Source organism: Petaurus breviceps, unplaced genomic scaffold (assembly GCF_028583685.1).
Source record: "Petaurus breviceps papuanus isolate PSGF00001 unplaced genomic scaffold, PetGlider_PUasm1.0 187, whole genome shotgun sequence".
Taxonomy (NCBI): Eukaryota; Metazoa; Chordata; class Mammalia; order Diprotodontia; family Petauridae; genus Petaurus; species Petaurus breviceps.
In genome coordinates, this window is record NW_027185799.1 from 10,227,386 (window position 1) to 10,250,916 (window position 23,531).

Genomic DNA, 23,531 nt, shown 5'->3' on the forward strand with positions numbered 1-23,531 from the left:
GAAGGAAGGAAGGAAGGAAGGAAGGAAGGAAGGAAGGAAGGAAGGAATCTAGGTAGTAAACCCCAAGTTAAGTGGGTAGCTTCTGGCCATCAAAATTTACCTTCCTTTGGAGAGGAGGAAGAGAGGGAGAAGGAGAGGGAGAGGAAGAACTGAATTACTCAACTAGCTGGGTCCCAATTCGGTCTAATCACAGATTGTGTTTGTCCTTCTTTTTTGAAGACCATGGCATTAGGACAATGATGACATGACTTGCAGTTGACTTTGATTTGAGTGAGGGAGATTGACAGAGAAAGGGAGTTTTAGCCATGACAGATGGCAACAGTGAGTCACTAGGATTCAGGGAGCAGGAGGAGCTACTTTCCAGGGTCCTATTACTGTGGAGGGTTGTGTGGATGTACTCCTACCATTCTAAATACCAGGGAGTTGGGGGTTGTAATAGTAATGGAATTTAAAGATCCCCCTGTATTGGCTTGGTTTTTGGATTGATTGTGTTAAAATCCAGAGCTTGTGAATCCCACTTGTGGGATGGACTTGTTGATGTGAAATGAGAGTGCTGAACTGGGAGGAGCTGGTGATGTAAATTTAGAGGGACACAAGAAAAGAGAGAGGCAGAAGAACTTTTTGGAAGCAGAATCTTGGAGGCAGAGAGAAATGGAGAGGATTGCTGAGGGCCAGTTTGAATTGCCTAGGACTTTTGAGAGCTGCCACCCAGAGCTGCCAAAGACTGAGGAGACATGGCTGTTATGCTGGTACTTTGTCTGTCTGTTTTGATGTTGTTTTGCCAGATTTGTTCACTGGTGAAAGACAGTGCTGTTGTTGCAGAGGTCCTGGAACCTTGCTATTGGTTCAGAGCTCCTGAGACTGTTCTGCAGACAGAGTGAATTCTGTCTACTGGTGGACAGTGCTGTTGTTGCAGAGGTTCTGGAACCTTGCTGTTGGCTCAGAAGCCCTGAAGAAGGATTTTCTTGTTATATGTTTACAGAAATCCTGGAAGAGGGTTTTGCTAATGTTTTCAGGGGTCCTAGGACTGTTCTGCAGACAGAGAATGAATTAATGAAGAGACTGGCAATGTATCTTGTGGCCTTGCTAAGCTTTGTCTCCCCAGGAACAAAGATTGCTGAGAACTTTCCTTGGGTCAAGATGAAGAAAAGACCACTCTTTGGGTATTAAATGCTGTGCTTAAGCTTGTTACAACTCTGGGGTGGATTCAGTTATGATCCAAGGGTAGGGAAACTTTTGACTTTTTTGTGCTCTGTGATTGAACAAATGAATGTACTTTACTAATGATTGGAAACTAATCTCCATTTGAGAACGGGGGCTTTGTGATTGACTAAATGAATGTACTGCCTAGGGGTGGAGTAGTATTTAGAAGTGGGACTTTGTGATTGATTAAATGAACGTAATGTCCAGGGGTGGAGTAGTACTTGATTGAATTACACTTGGTGAATGCTATTTTGAATTATGCTATATTTTGATTTTCTCTGTTCTTAATTTGTCACTGAATAAAATGGAGAGCAGCTATGCTGGTATTTTGAACCTTGGGAAGTTGCCTTTGCTTGGCATTACAGGGGTGGGAAGTGGAATAGTGATGGCCAGGAATTTATAATTTTTTTCAATCTAATTTAGCTTTAATAAGTATAAAATTCTAAAAGTACCTCAAGGAAAGATAGCAACCAAATAGATGATCTTTGAAACTGGAGGTCATATTAAACTAATGTATATAGTTTCTCTGCTTATCTCTTTTAATTAGATCTGTTTTTGCTTTTGGGCAGCTAGGGGGCACAGTGGATAGGACACTGGACTTGGAATAAGGAAGACTCATCTTCATGAGTTCAAATCTGGTCTCAGACACTAGCTGTGTAACCCTGGGCAAATCACTTAATCTTGCTTGCCTCAGTTTCTTCATCTGTAAAATGAGCTAAGGTAAGTTTATTCAAACTATTCATCTTCCAGGGATAACTAACTTCCATTTTTAAGAGTTTTAGCTTGAGCTAAGGAGAAAACTCCTCAAAGTCTCTAGGGTTGCAAGCTGGGGACAGGAACAAGAAAGAAACTACCTACTCCATTCATATCTTCCCAGTCTTTCGATGGCCAGGAATTTAGATCCTTAGATATGGGTCTTCAGGGACTGGTGAACTAAACTCATAGTTCAGTAGTTATATTCCAAAATGGCAGTGGATACATTCAGAAGATATTCTAAATACAGAGCACATGGCTCTTTGCCAGAACAGATGTCTAAGATTCTAGTCCTTTTGGTATTCAATCTAGCATCTGAGGCCTCTGGTAATGGTAAGAGTAGGCATTTTCCCGATGTCTCAGGCTTTCTGGTTCCAGTGGTGGTGACTAAGGCCACACTAGGCTTTTACCTAAGGTGTCACGTCATCATCTTTTCACGATGTGCATTGGAAGCAAGTGGGCTTGGTTGTATAACAAGAATAAGAGTCTATCTAGCAAGAGGTAAATTGATGACCTTGAGATACTTCTTATTGTTCATCCTTTGTTCTTAAAAAAGACAATGACATCCAAGAGTGAAGTCTTGACTTGTACGTGAATTGTATTTAAGTGAGGCAGAGCTGCACAAAGTCATAGCCTCACTCTCTCCTCCAGAGTTGTTGGAGTGGCAAGACAAAAGTGAAGATGACTGGTGATGGCCCAAGATCCTGTGAGATACTAAAGGAATCAGAAACATAGGGTGTCTCAAAAGTCTTAGTGAAGTTTTAAGCACTTAAAACCGCACTAAGATTTTTGGAATATCCTGTGTCTCTAACATAATGGGTCACTCCTTTATGAAGTATTTATGAGAAAACATAAGAATGGCACAAGATGTGGAAGAGATGTTATCTACATTGCTATAAAGAATACATTTACTTAGAAAAAAAAACACATGTCCAGAAAATTTTTGGTATCAACTACAGTTTATTCCAGAAACTGAGGTACCAGGAATCAACCATGAGTTGATAGCTTTGCTAGAGTCATGGCAAAGCTAACAATAGTGTTTCAGGACATACTACGATATTTTCTGAAATTTCCTTCAAACTACTTCATTATGGAGTAGAAGTTTTTTATATATATACATATATATATATATATATATATATATATATATATATATAAAGATTATGGCTTAAATTTAAGATGCCATAAAAATATTCCTGAACGTTTTCAACTTCTTGGAATGTTGCCAAGTTGACACACATAGATACTTGCCATCATGTTATTGAAACTAATGAGAATAACTAAAGCTAGTGAGATAAATTAGCAAAGAGTTAGGAGTTTTGGAAGTGACCTACAGTAGTCCCACCAGTCATTCTGAGCAAAAGTGCCTGTATTTTTAATATTCCTAACAATATCTAGCATATACTTAACACAGTGTAAATGCTAAATAACTGCTGAACGTAACATAAATTTTCTAGCCTATTCTTAGGATTTTTTTTTGCCTTTTTTTTTGGAGGGGGGAAGGTAGGCCCATTGGGGTTAAGTGACTTGCCCAAGGTCACATGGCTAGTAAGGTTCTAGCCTATTCTTCAGTCTCAAAAGGACATTTTCTTATTTCCATCTTGTGAATACATATCTTTTAGAACTACTGACAGGAAGCTGTTTTTAATATTACCTGTTACAAGTATGCCCTTAAGTAAAAATTAAAAATATTGTTACATGATGCTCTTTTGTATAAAGCATCATTCTTTTCCAAGCTAAAATAGCCTCAGTTCTTCTAACTTTCATAGGCATTAATTTTCTAGTCATCAGATCTTTTCTAAAACTCCAAAATGGAAATTCAAGAATTATTGCTAATTTTAAATTGTCTTAACTTTAAATGAAAATGGAACCCAGACATGTAAAGATAGAAACTGAGTTTCTGCCTTTTATTATAGTTATTTGTCACATTATCTACCCTATAAACTCCTTGTGGGGGTGGAAACTGGCCTTATTCATCTTTCTATTCCCTCACAACACTTAATAGACAAGAAATATCTGTTCATTGAATCAAAGAATAAAACCAGAGGATGAATTTTTGGGATTACAAAGGTGATCATCTAAAGTTAATGAAATTCCTTGGTGATTCTGCACCACTGAACAAAAAGTATGTTTAAACTTAAAGTTGTTCATTTTAAAGAGGCAGCACTATGTTGGAATCTAAATAGGCTTGGAATCAGAAGACCTAAGTTCTAATCTCAGTTTTATGAATTACTTGCAGTCTAACTTTGAACAAGTCACAAACTCTATGGGTTCTGGACTCCTCATCTAAAAATAAGATACCACTTCTTTTGCCTAATCCCTAATGTATGTGAAAATGCTTTTAAAGTGCTAAATAGGAAAATTGTACTATTTTAATAATATGTTTTCCCTAAGGGAATTCAGAACAAATGAGACAAGCTGCTGAAAATACTATAGTTAAAGCAGTGAGTATATAAGAAGATTGTTAGTTAGCAGAATGTTTGACTTGAAAGTCAGGAGAGAACTGGGTTCAAATCTTATCTGAGTTACTCACAAGCTATGGAACTGTGAGACTCTCTTAATTTCAGTTTCCTCATCTGTAATAGGATAATAGCACCTACCTCACAAAATTGTGAGGAGCTAAGGAGATAACACAAATAAAGTGCTTTGCAACCTTAAAATACTAATTAGGGTGTTGTTTTAAGCTTATTTTTTAAAGCTTTAAAAGCTTAAAGTTGCACTAAGAGTTATGAAATATGAATGTGATGGAATACTATTATGCAGTAAGGAATGATGGAGGGGATGTCTTCAGAAAAAAAAATATGAATTAATGCAAAGTGAAATGAGCAGAACCAGAAGAATTTGTACAATAAAAATACCGTATACACAAACAACTTTAAAATACTTAAGGATTCTGATCAACACAATGACCAATCACAACTCCAGAGGATTCATAAATAAAACATGCTATCTATCTACCAACAGAGAAATAATGGACTCATTGAGTGCCAATTGAGGCATACATACACATGTGTGAGTGTATATATTATGTATGGAAACACACATATACAATATACAAACATGATTAATGTATTTTTTTTTTTGCTTGACCATACTTGTTTGTAATGTATTTGTGTGCGTATGTGTATATTTTCTCAATGGAGGGTGGGAGGTTGCAATGAAAGAATTGAGAGCAGAAAAAAAAAACTGAATCTTTTTTTAAAAGGAGGAAGTGTTGACTCTGGCAGGAATCAGATTCTATAATCATGCATTGCCATCCTTAGGGAGACCCACAACCTAATTGTTTTAATCTCATAATACTAAACATGTTGGGAGATTTTGAGGCTTAAACAAAAGGCCCAGTGGAGTCAATGCAAGACAGTTTTCAATGGTTTGGAGTCTCAGAAAGAGGAATAAACTTATATTCAGGAGTTTTGGGTAAAGATGGCAGAGTAGAAACAAGACCTCTGCGTGGCTCTGGCTCCCACCCCCTCCAATTCATGTAAAAGGTGACTCTGAACAACCTTTGGAGCTACAGAACTGACAAAATGACACAGAGAAGGTAATCTCCCGCCGAGGACAGCCTGGCAGGCTGGCAGGAATCAGCCAGTGCAGTGCTCTGGGAGCTGACCCCAGCCCCATGCAAGCTGGAGGTCTTAGCCCCAGGGCAGCCTGACCAGCCCCTGCCTAGATGGACTTCAGATCACCAGCAGCTGTGGCGGTTTCCAGAATTATTAACACATAGATGCTAGGGACAAAGTGAGAGGTCAGTGCAATGTCGACTTTGAGATCCAGTAGTTGGGAATGCAGTCCGCCTTTGCCCCCGGGGCAAGAAGCGGATGAGCCCCCCGGCACAGCCACCGCCACTTGGCAGCTTCAACTCCTGGCCTGCAGACTGTAGGGGCAACCAGTCTGAGGGGTAATCACTCTTGCTTTTAACCTGCTTAGATCTGGATTGCGGTCTAGGGTAGAGGTCCTAGGGTGTGAGATCAGCTTGCCAGAGTGTGTGGAGGCTTCAGAGAGAGCACCTACCTAATACCTTTAGCAGCTGAGAAAACCCCAGCATTTGGGACAAAGCTCCCCTGTCTGGTAGCAGAGTCCTACTGTGGAAAAAAGCCCAAAAGTCAAGTAACTGAGTGGCAACATAAGTAAACGAGGGAAGCAAAGCAAACAGAGGAATCCAACATTAGACTCCTATTTTGGGGACTAAAAGGACCAAAGCATGGAACAAGAGGAAGACAGCGAAGTCAGAACTCCTGCACCAAAAGCTTCCAAGAAAAATATGAGCTGGTTACAGGCCATAGAGGAGCTTAAAAAGGATTTTGAAAAGCAAATAAGAGAAGCAGAGGAAAATTGGGAAGGGAAATAAGAATGATGCAAGAAAATTATGAAATGAAAGTCAACAATCTGACTGAAGTAAATTACACCGTAAAAGACTAACTCAAACGGCAAAAGAAGCTCAAAAAGGCAATGAGAAGAATGCCTTAAAAAGCCAAATTTGCCAGATGGAAAAAGAATCTCAAAATCTTACTGAAGAGAATCATTCCTTCAGAATTAGATTGGAGCAAATGGAAGCTAATGACTTTATGAGAAATCAAGATACTATTAAACAGATCCAAACAAATGAAAAAATAGAAGGCAATGTGAAATATCTCATCAGGAAAACCACTGACCTAGGGAATAGATCCAGGAGAGATAATTTAAAAAGTATTGTACTACCTGAAAGCCATGATCAAAAAAAGAACCTAGAAACCATCCTCCAAGAAATTCTCAAGGAAAATTGCCCTGATGTTTTAGAACCAGAGGGAAAAAAAGAGGTTGAAAGAATCCACTGAACACCTCCTGAAAAGGATCACAAAAATAAAACTCCTAGGAATATTGGAGCCAGGTTCCAGAATTCCCAGATCAAGGAGAAAATATTACAAGCAGCCAGGAAGAAACAATTTTAATACTGTGGAAACGAAATCAGGATAACACAGGATCTGGCAGCTTCTACACTGAGGGATCAAAGGGCTTGGAATATGAGATTTCAGAGGGCAAAGGAGCTGGGATTAAAACCAAGAATCACCTACCCAGCAAAACTGAGTATCATGTTTCAGGAAAAAATATGGTCATTCGGTGGAATAGAAGACTTTCAAGTATTCTTGAAGAAAAAAACAGCTGAATAGAAAATTTGACATTCAGATACAAGAAGCAAGAGAAACATGAGAAGGCAAACAGGGAAAAGAAATCATAAGTAACTTATCAAAGTTGAACTATTTACATTCCTACATGGAAAAATGATAATTGTAACTGATGAAACTTTTCGCAGTATGAGAATTGAAGGGAATAGAAATGTGTGTGTATATATATATACACACATACATATATAAGTATATAGGAGGGTATAAGGGCATACGAATGCATATATGAATGTGTGTATATATGTGTACAGGTATACATAGATAGAGGGCACAGGACCAATTTAATGGGAAGGGATGATACTTAAAAGGTGAAATTAAGAGGTGAGAGAGGAATATAATGAGAGGAGATGGGGAGAGACAAAATAGGGTAAACTATCTCATATAGAAGAGGTAAGGGAAAATGGTTACAATGGAGGGGAAGAACAGGAAGGCAAAAGGGAATGGGTCAACCTTATTCTCAATGAATGTGGCTTAAGGAGGGAATGACATACACACTAAATAGGGTATCTCACCCTACAGGAGAGTAGAGGGGAAGGGGATGAGAGGGGGGATGATGGAAAGGAGGACAGGTTGGGGGGAGGGAAGTTGGAAGCACCCACTTTTGAAAAGGGACAGGATCAAAGTAGAGAATAGAATAAGTAGGAGGTGGGATGGGAGGGAGGGAAATATAGTCAGTCTTTCACAATACATCTACTATGGAAATGTTTTGCATAGCTACACATGTACAATCTATATTGAATTCCTTATCTTCCCAGTAAGGGTGGGTGATGAGGGAGGAAGGGAATGAATCCAGAATTCAAAGTTTTAAAATCAAATGTTTAAAAAATATATATATGTATATATATAATTATCAATATTATTTTACATATAACTGGCAAATAAGATATACAGACACTGGGGAATAGAGATCCACTGTGCCCTACTGGAAAGTCAGAGGGGGTATGGAGGAAGATATGGGAGAGAGCAGAGTGAAGGAGGGGACATCCAGTGGGATCACTGTTTTGAGGTGGTGGGTAGGGGAAAAATGGAGAAAAAATATGTAACTCAAAATCTTGCAGAAATGAATGTTGTAAACTAGAAGTTAATAAAGCATTTGATTAAAAAAAAACTTAAATTCAGTATATCTCCTGGCTAAGAGATCAGCCTAACTATAGCCTCAGCTCAGGAAAAACTCTGATAGAAACAAATGACAGCCTTGAATGTGGGCAGTAAAAATGCTATTCCAGTTATACACTGTAATGGTAAGTATACTGGTACAGTGTGGAAGTGCAGTAGGTCATTCATTTACCCATGTTGTTGTTCAGATTAAGGTACCCAGGAATCTATACTTTGCCATTTGTTGTTTATAGAGTAATTGATGAATGTTAAAGGATAGATGCTATGTTTATTAAATCTGAAGATGAACAGGCTGTAAAAGATAGCTAACATGGTGTATATCACTAGGCAGAAAGACTTTAACAGGCTAGAATGTTGGGCCAAATCAAATATGATTAAATGTAATAGGGATGAATATAAAATTTTACAGTTGGGTTAAAAATTAACTACCCAAGTACAAATTAGGGGAGGCAGGGAGAGACATTTGTCTGAAAAATGAGAGTTTTGGCAAACTGAATGATTAATGAGTAATCTATGTTATGGCAGCAAAAAAGCGAATACAATATTGGTGCTTTAAGAGGTATGACTTTCAGGAGTAGCTCTACCATACAAATCCCCCATTTCCTCCCATCAGCCCACTTCTGGAGTAACAAGTTTAGGTAACATTTTAAGACGATGAAAAACTCGAGTGTCAAGAGGAAGGGAAATCAGGACAATGAAAGGCTTTGATCTCATGTCACGAAGACTGAAGAAAATGAGTATGTTTAGCTTAGAGAAGACTTATATGAAGTGTTGTCACTTTGGAAAGAGGGATTCCTCTACTTGGTCCCAAAGAACATAATTAGAAGTGATAGGCAGAATTTAGAATCAATGTCAGGAAAAACTTCCTAGCAATTAGAGCTAGCGAAAAAGTGGAATACTCCCTCATCGGTCTTCAAGCAAGGGCTCGATGTCCCCTTGTCCAGGATGTCATAAGAGGTTATTTTCAAGTAAGAGTTAGATTAGATGGCTGTTGAAGTCCCTTCTAACTCTGTGATTCATTAACTCCTGATATAGACGATATTTTAGAGTTATGGGAAAAGTTTTGATTTAGATAATAAGTAACTTACAAATGGCAGAGTAACAAAAGAGGCAGAACCAAAATGAAACAAATGTTCAAAAAAATTTTTAAATTTTTCTTATGTTTCAACTACACCTATAATTTTTTTTTCCCATTTCTCCATCACTTTAGAAAATAATGCCAACAGAAAACCACTTTCAAAGTCTGCTTTGGAAAAGTTAGATCACTAAAGCTAGTATAAAATACTAACATTTCCGGCCCAGACACAGCCTTGACTTGAACCCAGATTTTTCTCATTATCGAGTTCAATGTGTTTCCATTACCCAGCATTGAATAGGTGTTGGTACTGCAGGGCAGTTTCAGGACTCAAACACAGGTGCCATGAATCCCAAGTTCAGTGCTCTTTCCACACTGCAGAAACATATTTTAGGATGCAAGACCCAAGTTGTGGCTCTAATGAAGTCAGTCATTTTTTCACTTGTTCCACATATGATTATGTGTATAATAATTTATATATTAATGAGCAATGGTTCCTAAAGATCTAAAGCATTATACCAAAGCCAAGACCAAATGTCAGAGTTCATTCAGGACATCTTACCAAATGTATTCAGGGGATATAATAATGAGTATATTTTCATATCTATTTGTATATACTTGAAGTTTTATATGTATGCTGAATATTACAGATGGAAATATAATCATAAACTTCATTGTACAGAAAAATGGGAAATTAAGTGATTTGATTAAATGAATATTTTAGATAACAATAGTAGACCACTGGGTTTAGACATAAAAGGGATCTTAGAAATCACGTAGTACAGTGTGGTGCAAAGAAAAGAATGCTAAATTTGTTTTCAATGGACTAAAGTATGTAGACAGGCCCTGTCTTGCTACCTGTGTGATCTTGGGTAAGTCCACTTGATCTCTCTGGGACTGAGTATCCTATTTATAAAATGAAGGAAGTGAAGCAGATGACTTTTATAATTCTTCTCAGCTCTAAATAGGATTAAACGCCTTCATTTTATACAACTGATGAGAAAAAAGACATAACTTGTCCAATATCCCATAAGTATTAGAGCTGGGATGAGATAATGCATATTGATAATTGGTTTTCAAGGAATTTTAATAACATATACATATGAACATAATTTAGTATTTCACTGATGATTCATAAAGTTTTTAGCTTTAGGGGCATCATTACCACTGAATAGTATTACAAAAGATAATTCTGGTATTTGGATTCTAGATAAATGAACATTTACATTTGCAAAAAATAACTAAGATCGAGTAAGAGCACTGGCCCCAGAGTAGGGATGACCTGGAATTGAATCCGGGTTCAGACACTTAGCACCTACCCAGAAACACCTGGCCATGTAACCTTGAGCAAGTTACTTAACCCCAATTGCTTAGGGGTGGCCAGGTGGCACAGTGAGTTAAGAGCACTGGCCCCAGAGTCGGGATAACCTGGGATTGAATGCGGGCTCTGATACTTAGCACCACACCCAGAAATAACTGGTCGTGTAACCTTGAGCAAGTTACTTAACACTAATTGCTTAAAATAAATAGATAAATAAAATAATTAAGAGGATGGCAGGAGGTGGGAAGATTCATTTGAGAGGTTTGATGGGAGTTATTTTTAAAGTTCCATCAGTTCTGTTCAAACATGAAACCAAATTATTCATACTATTTTGGAAGTGAGGACCTTTTCATATAACTGAAGAGCAGCTTTATAATAATTTTAGAATTTTTTCAATACAAAATAACAATCAACCAAAGATTCTATGCAGAAAGTATTTTCCTATGAGGAATTAAAAAAAACTCATGCAATTTATACATGTTTTTGAAACATGTACTAAAAATATGAACTAAAAAATCAGACTTCTTTTTAGTTTGGTATTATATGATTTTATGATAGTATAGCTAACATGTAATTCTACTCTTTCCATTTCCAGAATTAATGGAAATTTAGGTCTTTCATGTTGTTTTAAAAGAGAAATTAATTAATTAATAACTTATTTTGCAGAAAAGGTGAGCAAAAAAGCAATGGGATAAAACCTCAACCTTATCTAAATTGTTACATTAAAAATAATTATTTCTCCTCATTTATTTTTTAAACACCTAATATTAGTCAACAAAAGTAAAGTCACAAGATACTGTGCATGCTTTAATTCTGTAAATGGGCAAATAAAAGCAAACTCATTTGTCACTTTTGACAATCACATTTGTAAAAACAATGCTGCTTATACTACGTATTCAAGCTGATCAAGCCCAGCTTTACTCAAATAGTGCTAGTCCGTTTATTTGTCCAAACAAAAGTATAACAACTTCCAATAAATTCCAACTCCAGAAAGATATGCCTCAATAGTGCCTTTATTCATTCTCTAGCATCTGGAACTTCTAAAGCATCCTTTGAGAATTTATATTAATTCACAAAGTGCAAGCAACACAAATAATTATGAAATACTGCACAGGAATATACTTGCACATAGTCAGAAATCATGTAACATAGGTCAGAGTGTCAAATTTCAACCTAAAAATGTTCTTATCTAAAGTGCTTAAGGCAACTCCTTCATTTCTTTCTCTAGTTTATTAAAAACAGAAATGGTATTTAAAAGTTCAGGGGCTAAAAGATCCTAAAATAACATAATTTAATAATGCCTCATATATTAGTTTTGGTTCATCTCCCATACATTTCCAATATAGAAATCAGTCTTGTTCAGTTTTCAAAATAAAGACCAGAATGAGCATACAGTTTAAAAAGGAGCTCTGAAAAGGAACTCATAAAAGATTTATACACACACATTCTGGACTTTAAATTTAATTTTTTAAAAAGCATAGCAAAAGCCTAACTGTACATTTTATGGTAATACTAGAGGTAATAATAGTAAGTGTTACACAGGTGAGGGGAGACACAGGATCCTGGATTTACTAAATTCATTTTGTTACTACAAAATCCTCTGAGAAATTAGATATTACACAATTTTTTTTATCAATAGTAAACTTTTTCCAGGGAAATTTGCAATATTCTTCTCTCAATGATTTTTACATGAAGAGTGTCAAGAAGAGGACATTAACACACACAAGAACCTTAAAGACTCCAACCCTTCTCCCCATCTCATCCTTTAAGAACGACCTTAGATCAAGAAACAAAATGTTCCCTGGCTTGAGTACTATCAGTTAAAACTGTGTGGGGCACTGGGGAAATTTAGAAGGCACTGAAATAACCAGATGATATCACCATAATGAGAAATTCTTGTAAAAAAAATTAGAAATTTTTTTTGGTTTTTTCTGTGTAATAACTATCAAGACACTCTACTTAGCCACTTCCATAAACAACAGATTGACCAATGGGTTTTTGTTTCAGGGTTTGCTTTTTGGCAAATTAAACTGAATTCTTTGTTGTTTCAAAAGTTCTCTGGTAGTCCCTCAAAAATAAATTAAGCATAGTACATTCTTTTCAAATTGTGCCAAAAGAAATGGAAGGAAACCAGAAGAAAAGTGCTTTGAGAACTAGGATTATCTATGTTCACATTTTAAAATATCCTTGTCTTCCTCATGTTCAACTATTATACATCCTTAAAACTATCTGACATTAGATCAGTGTTATATATATTATCTTCTACTAGTACTATATCACTAGATAGACTATATCCTTCATTTACATTCATTCTATAGAGAGTAAAACAGAACACCCTGCATGTGAGTACTATGCTTTTATTGAGAGAATACTTTATTTAAAGCATCATGATGCTTTCTCTAGTGATCAACACAGAGGAGTTTAAAGAATAGAAGGTAACTTCCTGGGGGGAAAGCTCTAATGCCCTAAGGTATTTAAAATTAAAATAAAAAGTTTTTAAAAATCAACATTTCAAAAACAGGGAAAAATACATATTCAGGTTTTTAAGTGGGATAAAAAAAGTTCATATACTGTTTCATTTACTGTCATTTTTGTTTAGTTCTCGGGACTTATATTTCAAGTTTACTTTGCCTTATAATTTTTATAGCCCTCACTAGACAGTTTTTATTCAGTGTTAAATATGCTGTCATTAAGTATACATAAACTCTTGAAGAGTTGTACCTGCATTAGACTATAAGTAAATGGAACAAAAGAACTTGCACCAAAATTGTCTCTAAGCTATCTTATTTGAAATAATTATAGGTACAAATTGTTTCAGAGATGTGTGGATTCTTTTTCTAAACTATTTTAGGTCACTTATACTTTATTAGTGAACACAGGTAAATATAATTTTAGTAAATAACAATAAATATAGCATTCCTAAAGGAATGAATGGCAAGCACTTTGTGTATTAATTTTTCTCTCCTCTTTTATACAAGTCTGAACTAGTGTGGCCTTTACAAATAATTCTGTTTTATGGGTTGCAAAGTTTAATAACCTTGTTTTAACCCTACAACAAAACCTTAAATCAATAAAATACCTCAAAATACAATTGCAAATTTACTACACATTTAACTTAGGTAGGAAATAATACCAGAAAACACTATGTAAAAGCCCTTAAAAATCTATCTGTTGTCCAAACTGATCTACAAAAAGGAAGTCTAATTGAACATCATCGCATGATAAGGAAAATCTCTGTATCACCCCACTAATGTTACAAAGTATCTAGATTATAGGAACTAGTGCAAAATGAAATCTCTTAAACTAGAATGTTTCATAAACTCACCTGTCCAATCTATGTCAAGTCACAAGAATAACGTAAATTTTCTCTTGGCATTGTGCCAGTTTGGGCAGATACACAAAGAAAAGAGAAAGGGGAGGAAGAGGAGCCTGATCTATTTAACTTATAAAGCAAGGGGGAAAGAGGCAAAACCCTATTCATTTCCAAATTAAGGAGAAAAAATGTTAAAGTTACTGCAGACAAATCTTTTTGGCATTCCCAACAGTCTCAAATAAAAAACTTATAAGGGCTGAAAGTTGTTTAAAGTTTCAGTCTGAGAACTAAAAGTCTTTCTTTTCTGAAGAATCACAAAATTAAGAAAAGAAAAGCATAGGAAAGCTAAAAAAATTATTTCAGTCAATTAAGTGATAAACCTTCCTAACCAAGGCTATTCCTGCCTTTGGAGTCCTATGTATAAACAAACAGAAGAACCAACAAAATATCTAGGAAAAAAAAATCAGTTTTCTTCTAAAATAAAAACACTGTCATTTTCACCTTCATCTATTGTTCAGAAAGTCAATCTCTAGTTTCATATTTGCTTCTACAAGATTTCACAGTAAGTTCCTGCTAATACTTCATTTCAGAAGCTTAATGTTAACAGTATTGAGGCCTTAAAAGCAGCAGAGGGCAGCAAACCCAAATGGTTAATCCATTGCTCATAAGCATCTGTGATTAGAAACTGCACAGAAAAAAACACCAAAATAAAAATAGAAGTAAACATTTCTTGAAGTGATATTACTGCATAACATTGTTCAGGCTGCTAGTTGAACCACTCATTCCATTTTCATGTTTCTGTAGTGTTTTCACAGCACTTGGAACCTGCAATCCAGTACTCAAAGAAAGTCTACCACACCAGACCTAGAAAAGATTATAAAATAGCCTCAGTCAGATTTCAAATTAAGCCAAAAATTATTTTTTAAATTCCATTTCAAAAATCAAAATAACATCAAAATAAAAATTGTCATTTGCTGCCAAATATTACAATATATCAACCCATTGTTGCAGGAGTCCTGGAGTTAATATTTAGGAAATTAGTTCATCCTTTTCATAAATAGAAGTTACTGGGCAGCCTGTAATATATTGGTACTAGTCTGAAATAGAAGTATGTGGAAATGGAATTTAGTTGGTTTCATCATCCCAGCAAAATAGGAACAAGAGAAATGAAAGAATGCCAAGATTTTGTGGAACAGCATATAAAGCTTATAGAGGGCCTTAGAACTTGTGCCTAGGCATAAGCCCCAAGCTGTCACTATCATCCTCAGCCTCTAGGCCCTAAGTAAGGTTATATCATGAGTTTTCTATACTCAAATTATGCATGAGGTATCAATGAAGAGAGATGTTCATAGGCAGATAAGTGTCTTATAACAATGTCCTGATCCCAGTAAGCAGTTAATATTCCTTGAATTGTTTATTTAAGAAGCTTCTATTATCAAAACAAATTCCCTTCAATTTAAAAAACCTGTTACAAAATTTTTTTCTACACTATTTGACTAATGATCAGAAACTTTTTGTGATTTTTAAAAATACTTTAGTTACATTACTAACTTAAAATTATGATGCTGGTTGAGGGAAGGGAACATAAATAAAAAGCATTCTGTCACTTTTAATTTTCTAGTACCACTGTACATTTGAATTCATTTAAGTTTAATGAAAATTAAAATGTATTTATTAATTAATAATTAAAATGGACAGAAGTGCAGGCCAGTAAACGTAGATGAAAGTCAAAAGAACTTTAAAAATATGCATAGAAAGTTAAAACTAATGATGAAAAGCATTTAAAGAAAAAGTACTTCTAAGCAGGGGTTCTTAACCTAGCGTCTGTGGACTTATTTTAAAGAAATATTTTGATAATTGTATTTCCATACAATTATTTTCATTAGTAATTCTATATATATATTTTAATACATTTAAAAATATTATGAGAAGGGGGGTTAATGCTTTGCCAGACTGCCAAAGGAGTCCATGACATACAAAAAAGTTAAGAACCTGTACAAAATGACTAATGTGGAAATGTTTTACATGATTGTACATATAGAACCTATATCAGATTGCTTACCATGTCAGGGAAGGAGGGGGAGAGGAGGGAAAGAATTTGGAACTCAAAACTTTAAAAAATGTTAAAAATTGTTTTAACAAGTAATTGTGGGGGAAAGAAAATATTTTTTTTAAAAGTTAAGAACTTCTGCTCTAAAGAGTGAATGAATACTGATAACATAAATTATATCATTATAAATTTAATACTTATTGAGAACAGAATAACAGATAGTTTACTAAGACTCTAACATAAAATCCACAACTATGAAATTAGTGTTCTTCATTTTGCCCAACAGATTTTGTGTATTTAAAAATTACATATGCTGTACATTCTCTTAACAGATAGTTGCTCACAAACAAGATAAAAAAACCCCCAACATACCCTAGATATAAAGAAGGTCACCTAGAACAACCCATTTGTGAATTAAAATCTCCTCTACTGGAGGGCTTGGAAGATGATATTCTGGAGCTAGGATTAAAACCAAGAATTACCTACCAAGTAAAACTAAGTGTAATCCATGAGGGGAAAAATTGACATTGAATGAGATAGAGGAATTTAATACATTCTTGAAAAAAGGCCAGAGCTAAATAGAAAATTTGACTTTCAAATACAAGACTCAAGAGAAGCATGAAAAGGTAAACAGGATAGAGAAATCATAAGGGACTTATTAAAGTTGAACTGTTTACATTCCTACATGCAAAGATGATTTTTGTAACTCATGAGATCTTTCTCATTATTACAATACTTAGAGGGAATATATATAGACAGTGGGCAGAGGGTGAGTTGAATATGAAGGGATGATATCTAAAAAACAAAATTAAAAGGTGAGAGAGGAATGTACTGGGAGAAGAAGAGAGGGAGAGGCAGAATGAAATAAATTATCTCACATAAAAGAGGCAAGAAAAAGTTTTCATAGTGAAGGGGAAGAGGGGGGAGGTGAGAGGGAATGAGTGAACCTTGCTTTCATCAGAACTGGCTAAAGGAGGGAATAACATACACACTCAGTTGGGTATGGAAATTTATCTTACCCTACAGGAAAGCAGCAGGGAGGAAGATAAAGGGGGGTGATAGAAGGGAGGGCAGATTAGGGGAGAGGGTAATCAGAAGCAAATACTTTTGAGGAGGGATAGGGTCAAAGAAGAGAACAGAATAAAGGGGTGCGGTATAGGATGGCAGGAAATAGTCTTTCACAACATGACTATTATGGAAGTGTTTTGCATGACTACACGTATATAACCTATATCGAAACTGCTTGCCTTCTCAATTAGGGTGGGTGGGGAGGGAGGAAGGGCAAGAATTTGGAACTCAAAGTTTTAAAACTAAATGTTAAAAACTTTTTACATATAACTGGGCAGGGGGATTAAATACTAAATAAATAAAATCTCCTCTAAAACATCTCCAACAAATTGTCATCCAACTTATGTTTTAAGACATCAGCAAGACAACTTCAACCAATGGTTAAGATACTAAAAAATTCCCCAGGTTGACAGGAAGCAATAGGACTTATCACCTATACAAATGAGAAACTTTTTAATGGCAAACAAAATGAGATTGTTTCAAGTTATTCCCACAATATTACAAATTCTAATTTCAACCAAATCTATATTCGTGCTTTTTAAAAAGTGATTTTATAAAATTTTACATATTCTATCTATAAGGTATTTGACAAAAGAATAAAAATGAAATATAGGTAATGATATACATATAGATATATATGTCTACTCATAGATACATAATCCTAGTTGAAATCTGAACATATAAGAAAGGAAACCAGCAAAAAAATAATCCCATAACCTTGTATAGATGCATAGATTAATGACCTAAAAAGTAGACTTTTCTGACATCAAATTTATGCCAAACAAAACAAGAACAAAACCCCAAAAAATACATCAACACTGTAGTTCAGTGATACTATGGAAAACACTCTCACACAAATAGCACCACATGAACCACTGTGTGAGAGATGTATGCTAGATAATGGGCAAAGTGGATTCAAAAGAAATTATATGACCAGACTGAGAGATTAGTTAGTAAAGGACTGATACCAATCTAAAGGGATATCTCACATAGAATTCCCTGGACATATAATACTGTCTCTGTGTTAATCAATATTTTAATGAATGATAGATGAAATCATAAACTAAGAGCTGATTATACTTGCAAATTATATAATATATAGCTAATGTAAGATTACAAAGGAAAAATTCAAATACCAATTAAATTTTTAGAAAAGTTTAGAAGATTCTAATCTTAATGATTATGATATAAGAAAGGTCAAGATGAAGATGTTAACATGTAAAAGAATCTTATTCATGAAAACTCTTCTCCTTATGCTCCCTACCAAAACAGCCCTTATTAATAAAACACATTGCCTTGCCTGAATAGCATCATTTAGGATTTTGTGGGACATCAGACTACAGGCATATTTAGAGGGAAAAGACACTAAAAAAAAAAGTTATGGCACTGTAACAATACATGACACAGTCCAGTTTATAAACAACAACCACCATTATTACACAAGAACTTTTGGCTTGATCTGTGCCACAATGCCAAGATACTCCACTTAGTTGTCTCTGTTAACAACAGCTTGAACATTGGATTACTATTTTGGGGTTTGCTTCTAGGAAACAGCACTGCAGTTTTTACATAGGTTCTCTGATAGCCTTTAAAGGTAACTACAACATAGATTACACTACTAGAGATATGCTCCAAAGAAGTTTCACATACACCAAAATATTCATAGCTGGTTTCTTGTGTTAGCAAAGAAAAAGAAACATCCATAGGTTGTAGAACAGCTAAATAAATTCTAGTACTGAAGTGTAATGGAATAGTATTGTGCTATAAGAAATAATGAATATGAAGAATTTAGAGAAGCATGGGAAATCTTATGTGAGCTCATGTAGAATGAAGTTAGCAGAACCAGGAAAACAATAAACATAATCACCAATATAAATGGAAAGAATTTGTAAAATGAAACATTATGTAATTGTAATGATCAAAACTGTCCCTAATATATCAACTTTCCTTCTTTACAGATACTGTCAGAATCACTTTATTGGGGGAAGAGTGTGTGTGTGTGTGTGTGTGTGTGTGTGTGTGTGAAATTTTTGCTGAACTGCTTTCTTTTTCTTTTTTTTGTTACAAGGGATGATTCAATGAGGAGATGAAGAATATATATTCAGAAATGAAAGCTATGTAAAAATAAAAGATATCAATTAAGACTTAAAATATTTTAAGAGGGGCAGCTAGGTGGTGCAGTGAGTAGAGCACCTGCCCTGAAGTCAGGAGGACCTGAGTTCAAATCTGACCTCAGACACTTAACACAAAAACTAGCCATGTGACCTTAGGCAAGTCACTTAACCCCAACTGCCCTCAAAAAGAAAAAGCAAAATATTTTTAAGAGCATAGTTAACTCTATTTAAAAAAACCGCACTGTGAGAAATGGCAATTAGAAGGTTAGGGCCTGGAGATCTGGGACTAGCTATGTTTACACAAGTGAAGAGTTCTACAGAATCGTTCCCTAAGAACAAAGTTAAGAAGCAGATTATGAGTTATTCCAAAGAAAGCAGTTTTTGACAGAATTGGAGCTACTGTGGTAGATTCTAGACCCATGATGAACCCAACATTCTAAAATTACTGGGCCTAAGAGGTGAAGAAATGAGAAGAGCAGATAATGGTGACAGGTAGGCAGTTCAATAGTAACACAGTTTTCAGGAATATTCAGAAATACTCCAAAACTGGAAGCTGAAATCACTATGATCTGATAAAGAAACATATTTATGGGACACATTCATATTCTATGTAGCCTAATATTCAAAATTAATGCTCTCAGTATAGACACAAGCATGTATCACAGAGAGAATCTACTCCACTGAATAATGAAGCACAAGTCATTTTTCTTAAAATGCCAAATGAAAATATAAATACTAACCATGAAACCAGGGAGCACTGGCTGTGTAAATTTTGTTTTAAAAGAATACAATAATTGCCTTGAGGCTGCATCATAGAAGGAAAGTTGACCTGAAATGAAAAAAAAAAAATTAAAAAGTTCAGTTACAGAAAAGAAAACCAACCTCAAAAGAACCAAGGGGAAAATAATCTCAAAATATATTGGTCAAACACTGAAAACTAAATACATATTAATTAACAGGAAAATTGTTTCTCTAAAATTTATTAACAACAGCCCTTTTGTTGCAAACATCAATAGTAAAATATCTGGGTAAAGTTTTACATCTTAAGTCTCTAAGAACCTGGTATGATTTGGCTATTTAGAATTCACTAATTGAACACTTGTACTCTAAGCTTGCTTTCAAGTTCGTGTTTATGAACAAAACAAGAAGATACATTAATAAAGCAAGAGAACTGTGGAAAATGACATAATTTGTTTAGTTTCTCTGATATTTAAGTGAATACCTCTCAGACTAGCTCAAAAGTCCTCTATCGTCTCCTGGCTTTAGCTACTCAAACATTACTTTCTTTACTGATTGATACCATCTATTCAAACCCAGTCCTTATAATCTATATAAATCGGGTTCCCCACCCTCTAAATTCTTATTTCTAACACACTTCTTTTCATCTTATTTGCAACTGATAACACTTTCCCCTTATTCTCAACTAATCCAAATATTGTATTTAAAATCTTAGCCTAAAAACCATATCAAATGAAACCCAAAACACTTCTTCAATGACATGTTCCCTTTCATTATCCTTAGACTGCAATGACAATTTCTTAAATATGACAGTTACTATAAGGATTCATGGGGCGGCTAGGTGGTGTGGTAGATAGAGCACTGCACTTGGAATCAGGAAGACTCATCTTCCTGAGTTCAAATCTGGCCTTAGACACTTACTAGCTGTGTGACCCTGAGCAAGTCACTTTAACCTTTGTTTGCTTCAGTTTCCTCATCTGTAAAATGAAGTGGAGAAGGAAACTACTCTAGTATCTTTGACCAAAAAAAAAAAAAACCCAAAATGTTGTCACAGAGATTTGGACACAACCGAAAAGACTCAACAACAATTCACAGAAAGTTAGAGTTGAAACGGATTTGACAATATCATCCAATCCAATATTCATTTCTTCAAATGAAGAAACTGAGACCTAGAAAGATAGATTGTCTAGAATCACATAGACAATCAGTGGCAGAACTGGAACTAACACCCAGGTCTACTGTTCTGGATTCAATGCCTTTTCCATTACCTTATGCTATATAAATTTATATATGTATGAAGCATAAAAAATAAAATCATATACTATATAAAATCACTCTACTTATTTTAACATTTTCCCCCTTACAATAGGTTCCTTGAAGGAAGTCTTCTATTTTTGTTATCAATTATAATATCTCCGAAAACACTTAGTATATTAATGGACACAGGAATAGGTGTTCAAAAAAGTCTCTTCAGTCTCATTTGGAAGGAAAGAGGATGAAAAGCTTTTTTATTTATTATTATTCTAGCTGGCAAACAATTATATTCAACTCCTTTAGAGCATATGATACTGATTGCCACTCCCTCCTCTTTGAACTTCTCCTTTCCTTGGCTTCATGACTCTACACTTTCTCATTTCTCCTATTTAGAAAGCAATTGCTTCTATCACCTTCACTTTTTTTATTGCTTCTCTTGGCCCGTGAGAGTGCCTGGTCCCCCATAGCTCTGTCCTCTACTTTTTCATCTCCCTACACTTAATCTATCAAAATGACCTCATCTATCTCATGGCTTCAAACTAAGAAATTCCAAATCTATATCTTGAACCCCAATTTCTCACCCAGGTACCATATTTCTAATTATCTAAAGAACAGGTCTGCCAGCCTAGCTGAAGAAACAAGACATCCCGAGGGAAAGACAGGAGGCAGTATGTGCCAGGAAAGTCAAGAACCTAAATCCAAGAGATCAATGCTTCCAGCACTATGCCCACAGCCACCTTCCAGGAAGCAATTACTACAGAGACACAAGCTGGCAGCTGCTCTTACAAGTGCTACAGCCACAGCTACCAAAGACCCAGAAAAGAAAGTTGTGGCCACTAAAGTCCTTGACAATGTCAAATAATTCAATATCAAAAATAGATGATTTTATCAGTGAAATGACATAAAAGATGTATTATCTGTTTTGCCACTGTACCCAAAGAAACATGGAATTTTTCCATATGACTTGTAGCTGAAACCTTCTGTATTTGTTGTTTCTTATGGACTGAGAGCTCCCTAAAAGCAGGACTTTCTGACTTTTTAGTTGTATCCCTAGCACTTAGCACAGAGTTTTGCATAGAGTGAGTGATTAGTAAATGGGTTTTTTTTTCATTCATTCCTAAAGGGCAGCTTTGTTACTTCAAAGTTAACATGTTAAATCACAGTGGATAAAATGTTGAGAACAAAATTGGAAGACATGTTTATGTAGACAGGGAAGAACAGAAATAGGGAAGTTTCAAAGGAGGAGAGAAGGGAAAGAAAATAAATTGTTTTGGATATGTTGAGTTTGAAATGTCTCTGGGACATCCAGGCAGTTGGTGATGTGGGACTGAAGTTCAGGGGGGAGAGGGTAAGGCCAGATGTGTAGATCTATGAGTCATTTGCACAGAGATGAAAATCTCTCTCCTCTCTCTCTCCTCTCTCTTTCTTTCTTCTCTCTCTCTCTCTCTCTCTCTCTCTCCTCTCCTCTCCCTCTCCCTCTCCCTCACACCCAACCCTCATGTATTTCCTGTGCTCCAGTTCTGCATGCCCACCTAACTGCTGTATATCTCTATATGTAAATCCCATAGCTAACTCACACTCAATATGTCCAAAACTTATCCCAATGACTGATCTTTTACCACTGACTCCTAAACCCATTCTTTTTTACTAACTTACCAAATTTTGTGGAGGGCACCACCACTCATCTAGACAGAATTTGCAATTCTTCAGTATCATTCATCATACTCCCCCAATCCACATCAATTGCCAAGTCATGTCAATTCTACCTTTTCAACTTCCCATGAATCCATCTCCTCCTTACTCACATTCATTCTGGTTAAGGCTCTCATCACTTCCTGGCTGAGCTTCTGCAATAATCTATCTCTCTACATGCATCTTTTCTTCTCTCCAATCCATCTGCTACATAGCTGTTAAACTGGTATTCTCTATTTTTTTTGGAGAGGGGAAGGCAAGGCCATTGCCCAAGGTCACACACAGTTAGTGTCAAGTGTCTGAGACTGGATTTGAAATCAAGCCCTCCTGATTCCAGGGTTGGTGCTCTATTCACTGTGCCACCTAGTTGCCCCATAAACTGATATTCTTAAAGCCAGGTCTCATCCTATCATTCCTTTGCTCAAGAAGCTTCTGTGGCTCCCTAATGTCTGTAGAATAAGCATAAAATCCTTTCATTGGCATTTAAAGTCTTTCATTATCTGTTTCAACCTATTTTTCCAAACTGAGTAAATAGTATTTCTTCTAACACACTCCAATCAACCTGGTCTAAACTACTGGTCTTTGTACATGGCATTCCATCACCTGTCTCCACAGGCTGACTCCCTTTACAGAAATACTCTTATCTTCATCTCTGACTCTTAGAATTCCTAG

At 35.6% G+C, this 23,531-nt stretch overlaps 1 protein-coding gene across 6 annotated transcripts in view; it reads right to left on the reverse strand.

The window, feature by feature from the left end:
- Positions 1 to 11,424: 11,424 nt before the first annotated feature.
- The window catches only part of FSD1L (fibronectin type III and SPRY domain containing 1 like), a 160,055-nt gene continuing 147,948 nt past the window's right edge, over positions 11,425 to 23,531 (reverse strand). For all 6 annotated transcript variants that reach the window (XM_069090653.1, XM_069090650.1, XM_069090648.1 and 3 more), the window contains 2 exons: positions 19,916 to 20,004; positions 11,425 to 14,807 (listed from right to left, as the gene is read on the reverse strand). In XM_069090653.1, coding sequence (XP_068946754.1) covers positions 14,685 to 14,807; positions 19,916 to 20,004 — 212 coding nt within the window. In that variant the 3' untranslated portion in view covers positions 11,425 to 14,684. The remainder of the gene's footprint in view (positions 14,808 to 19,915; positions 20,005 to 23,531) is intronic.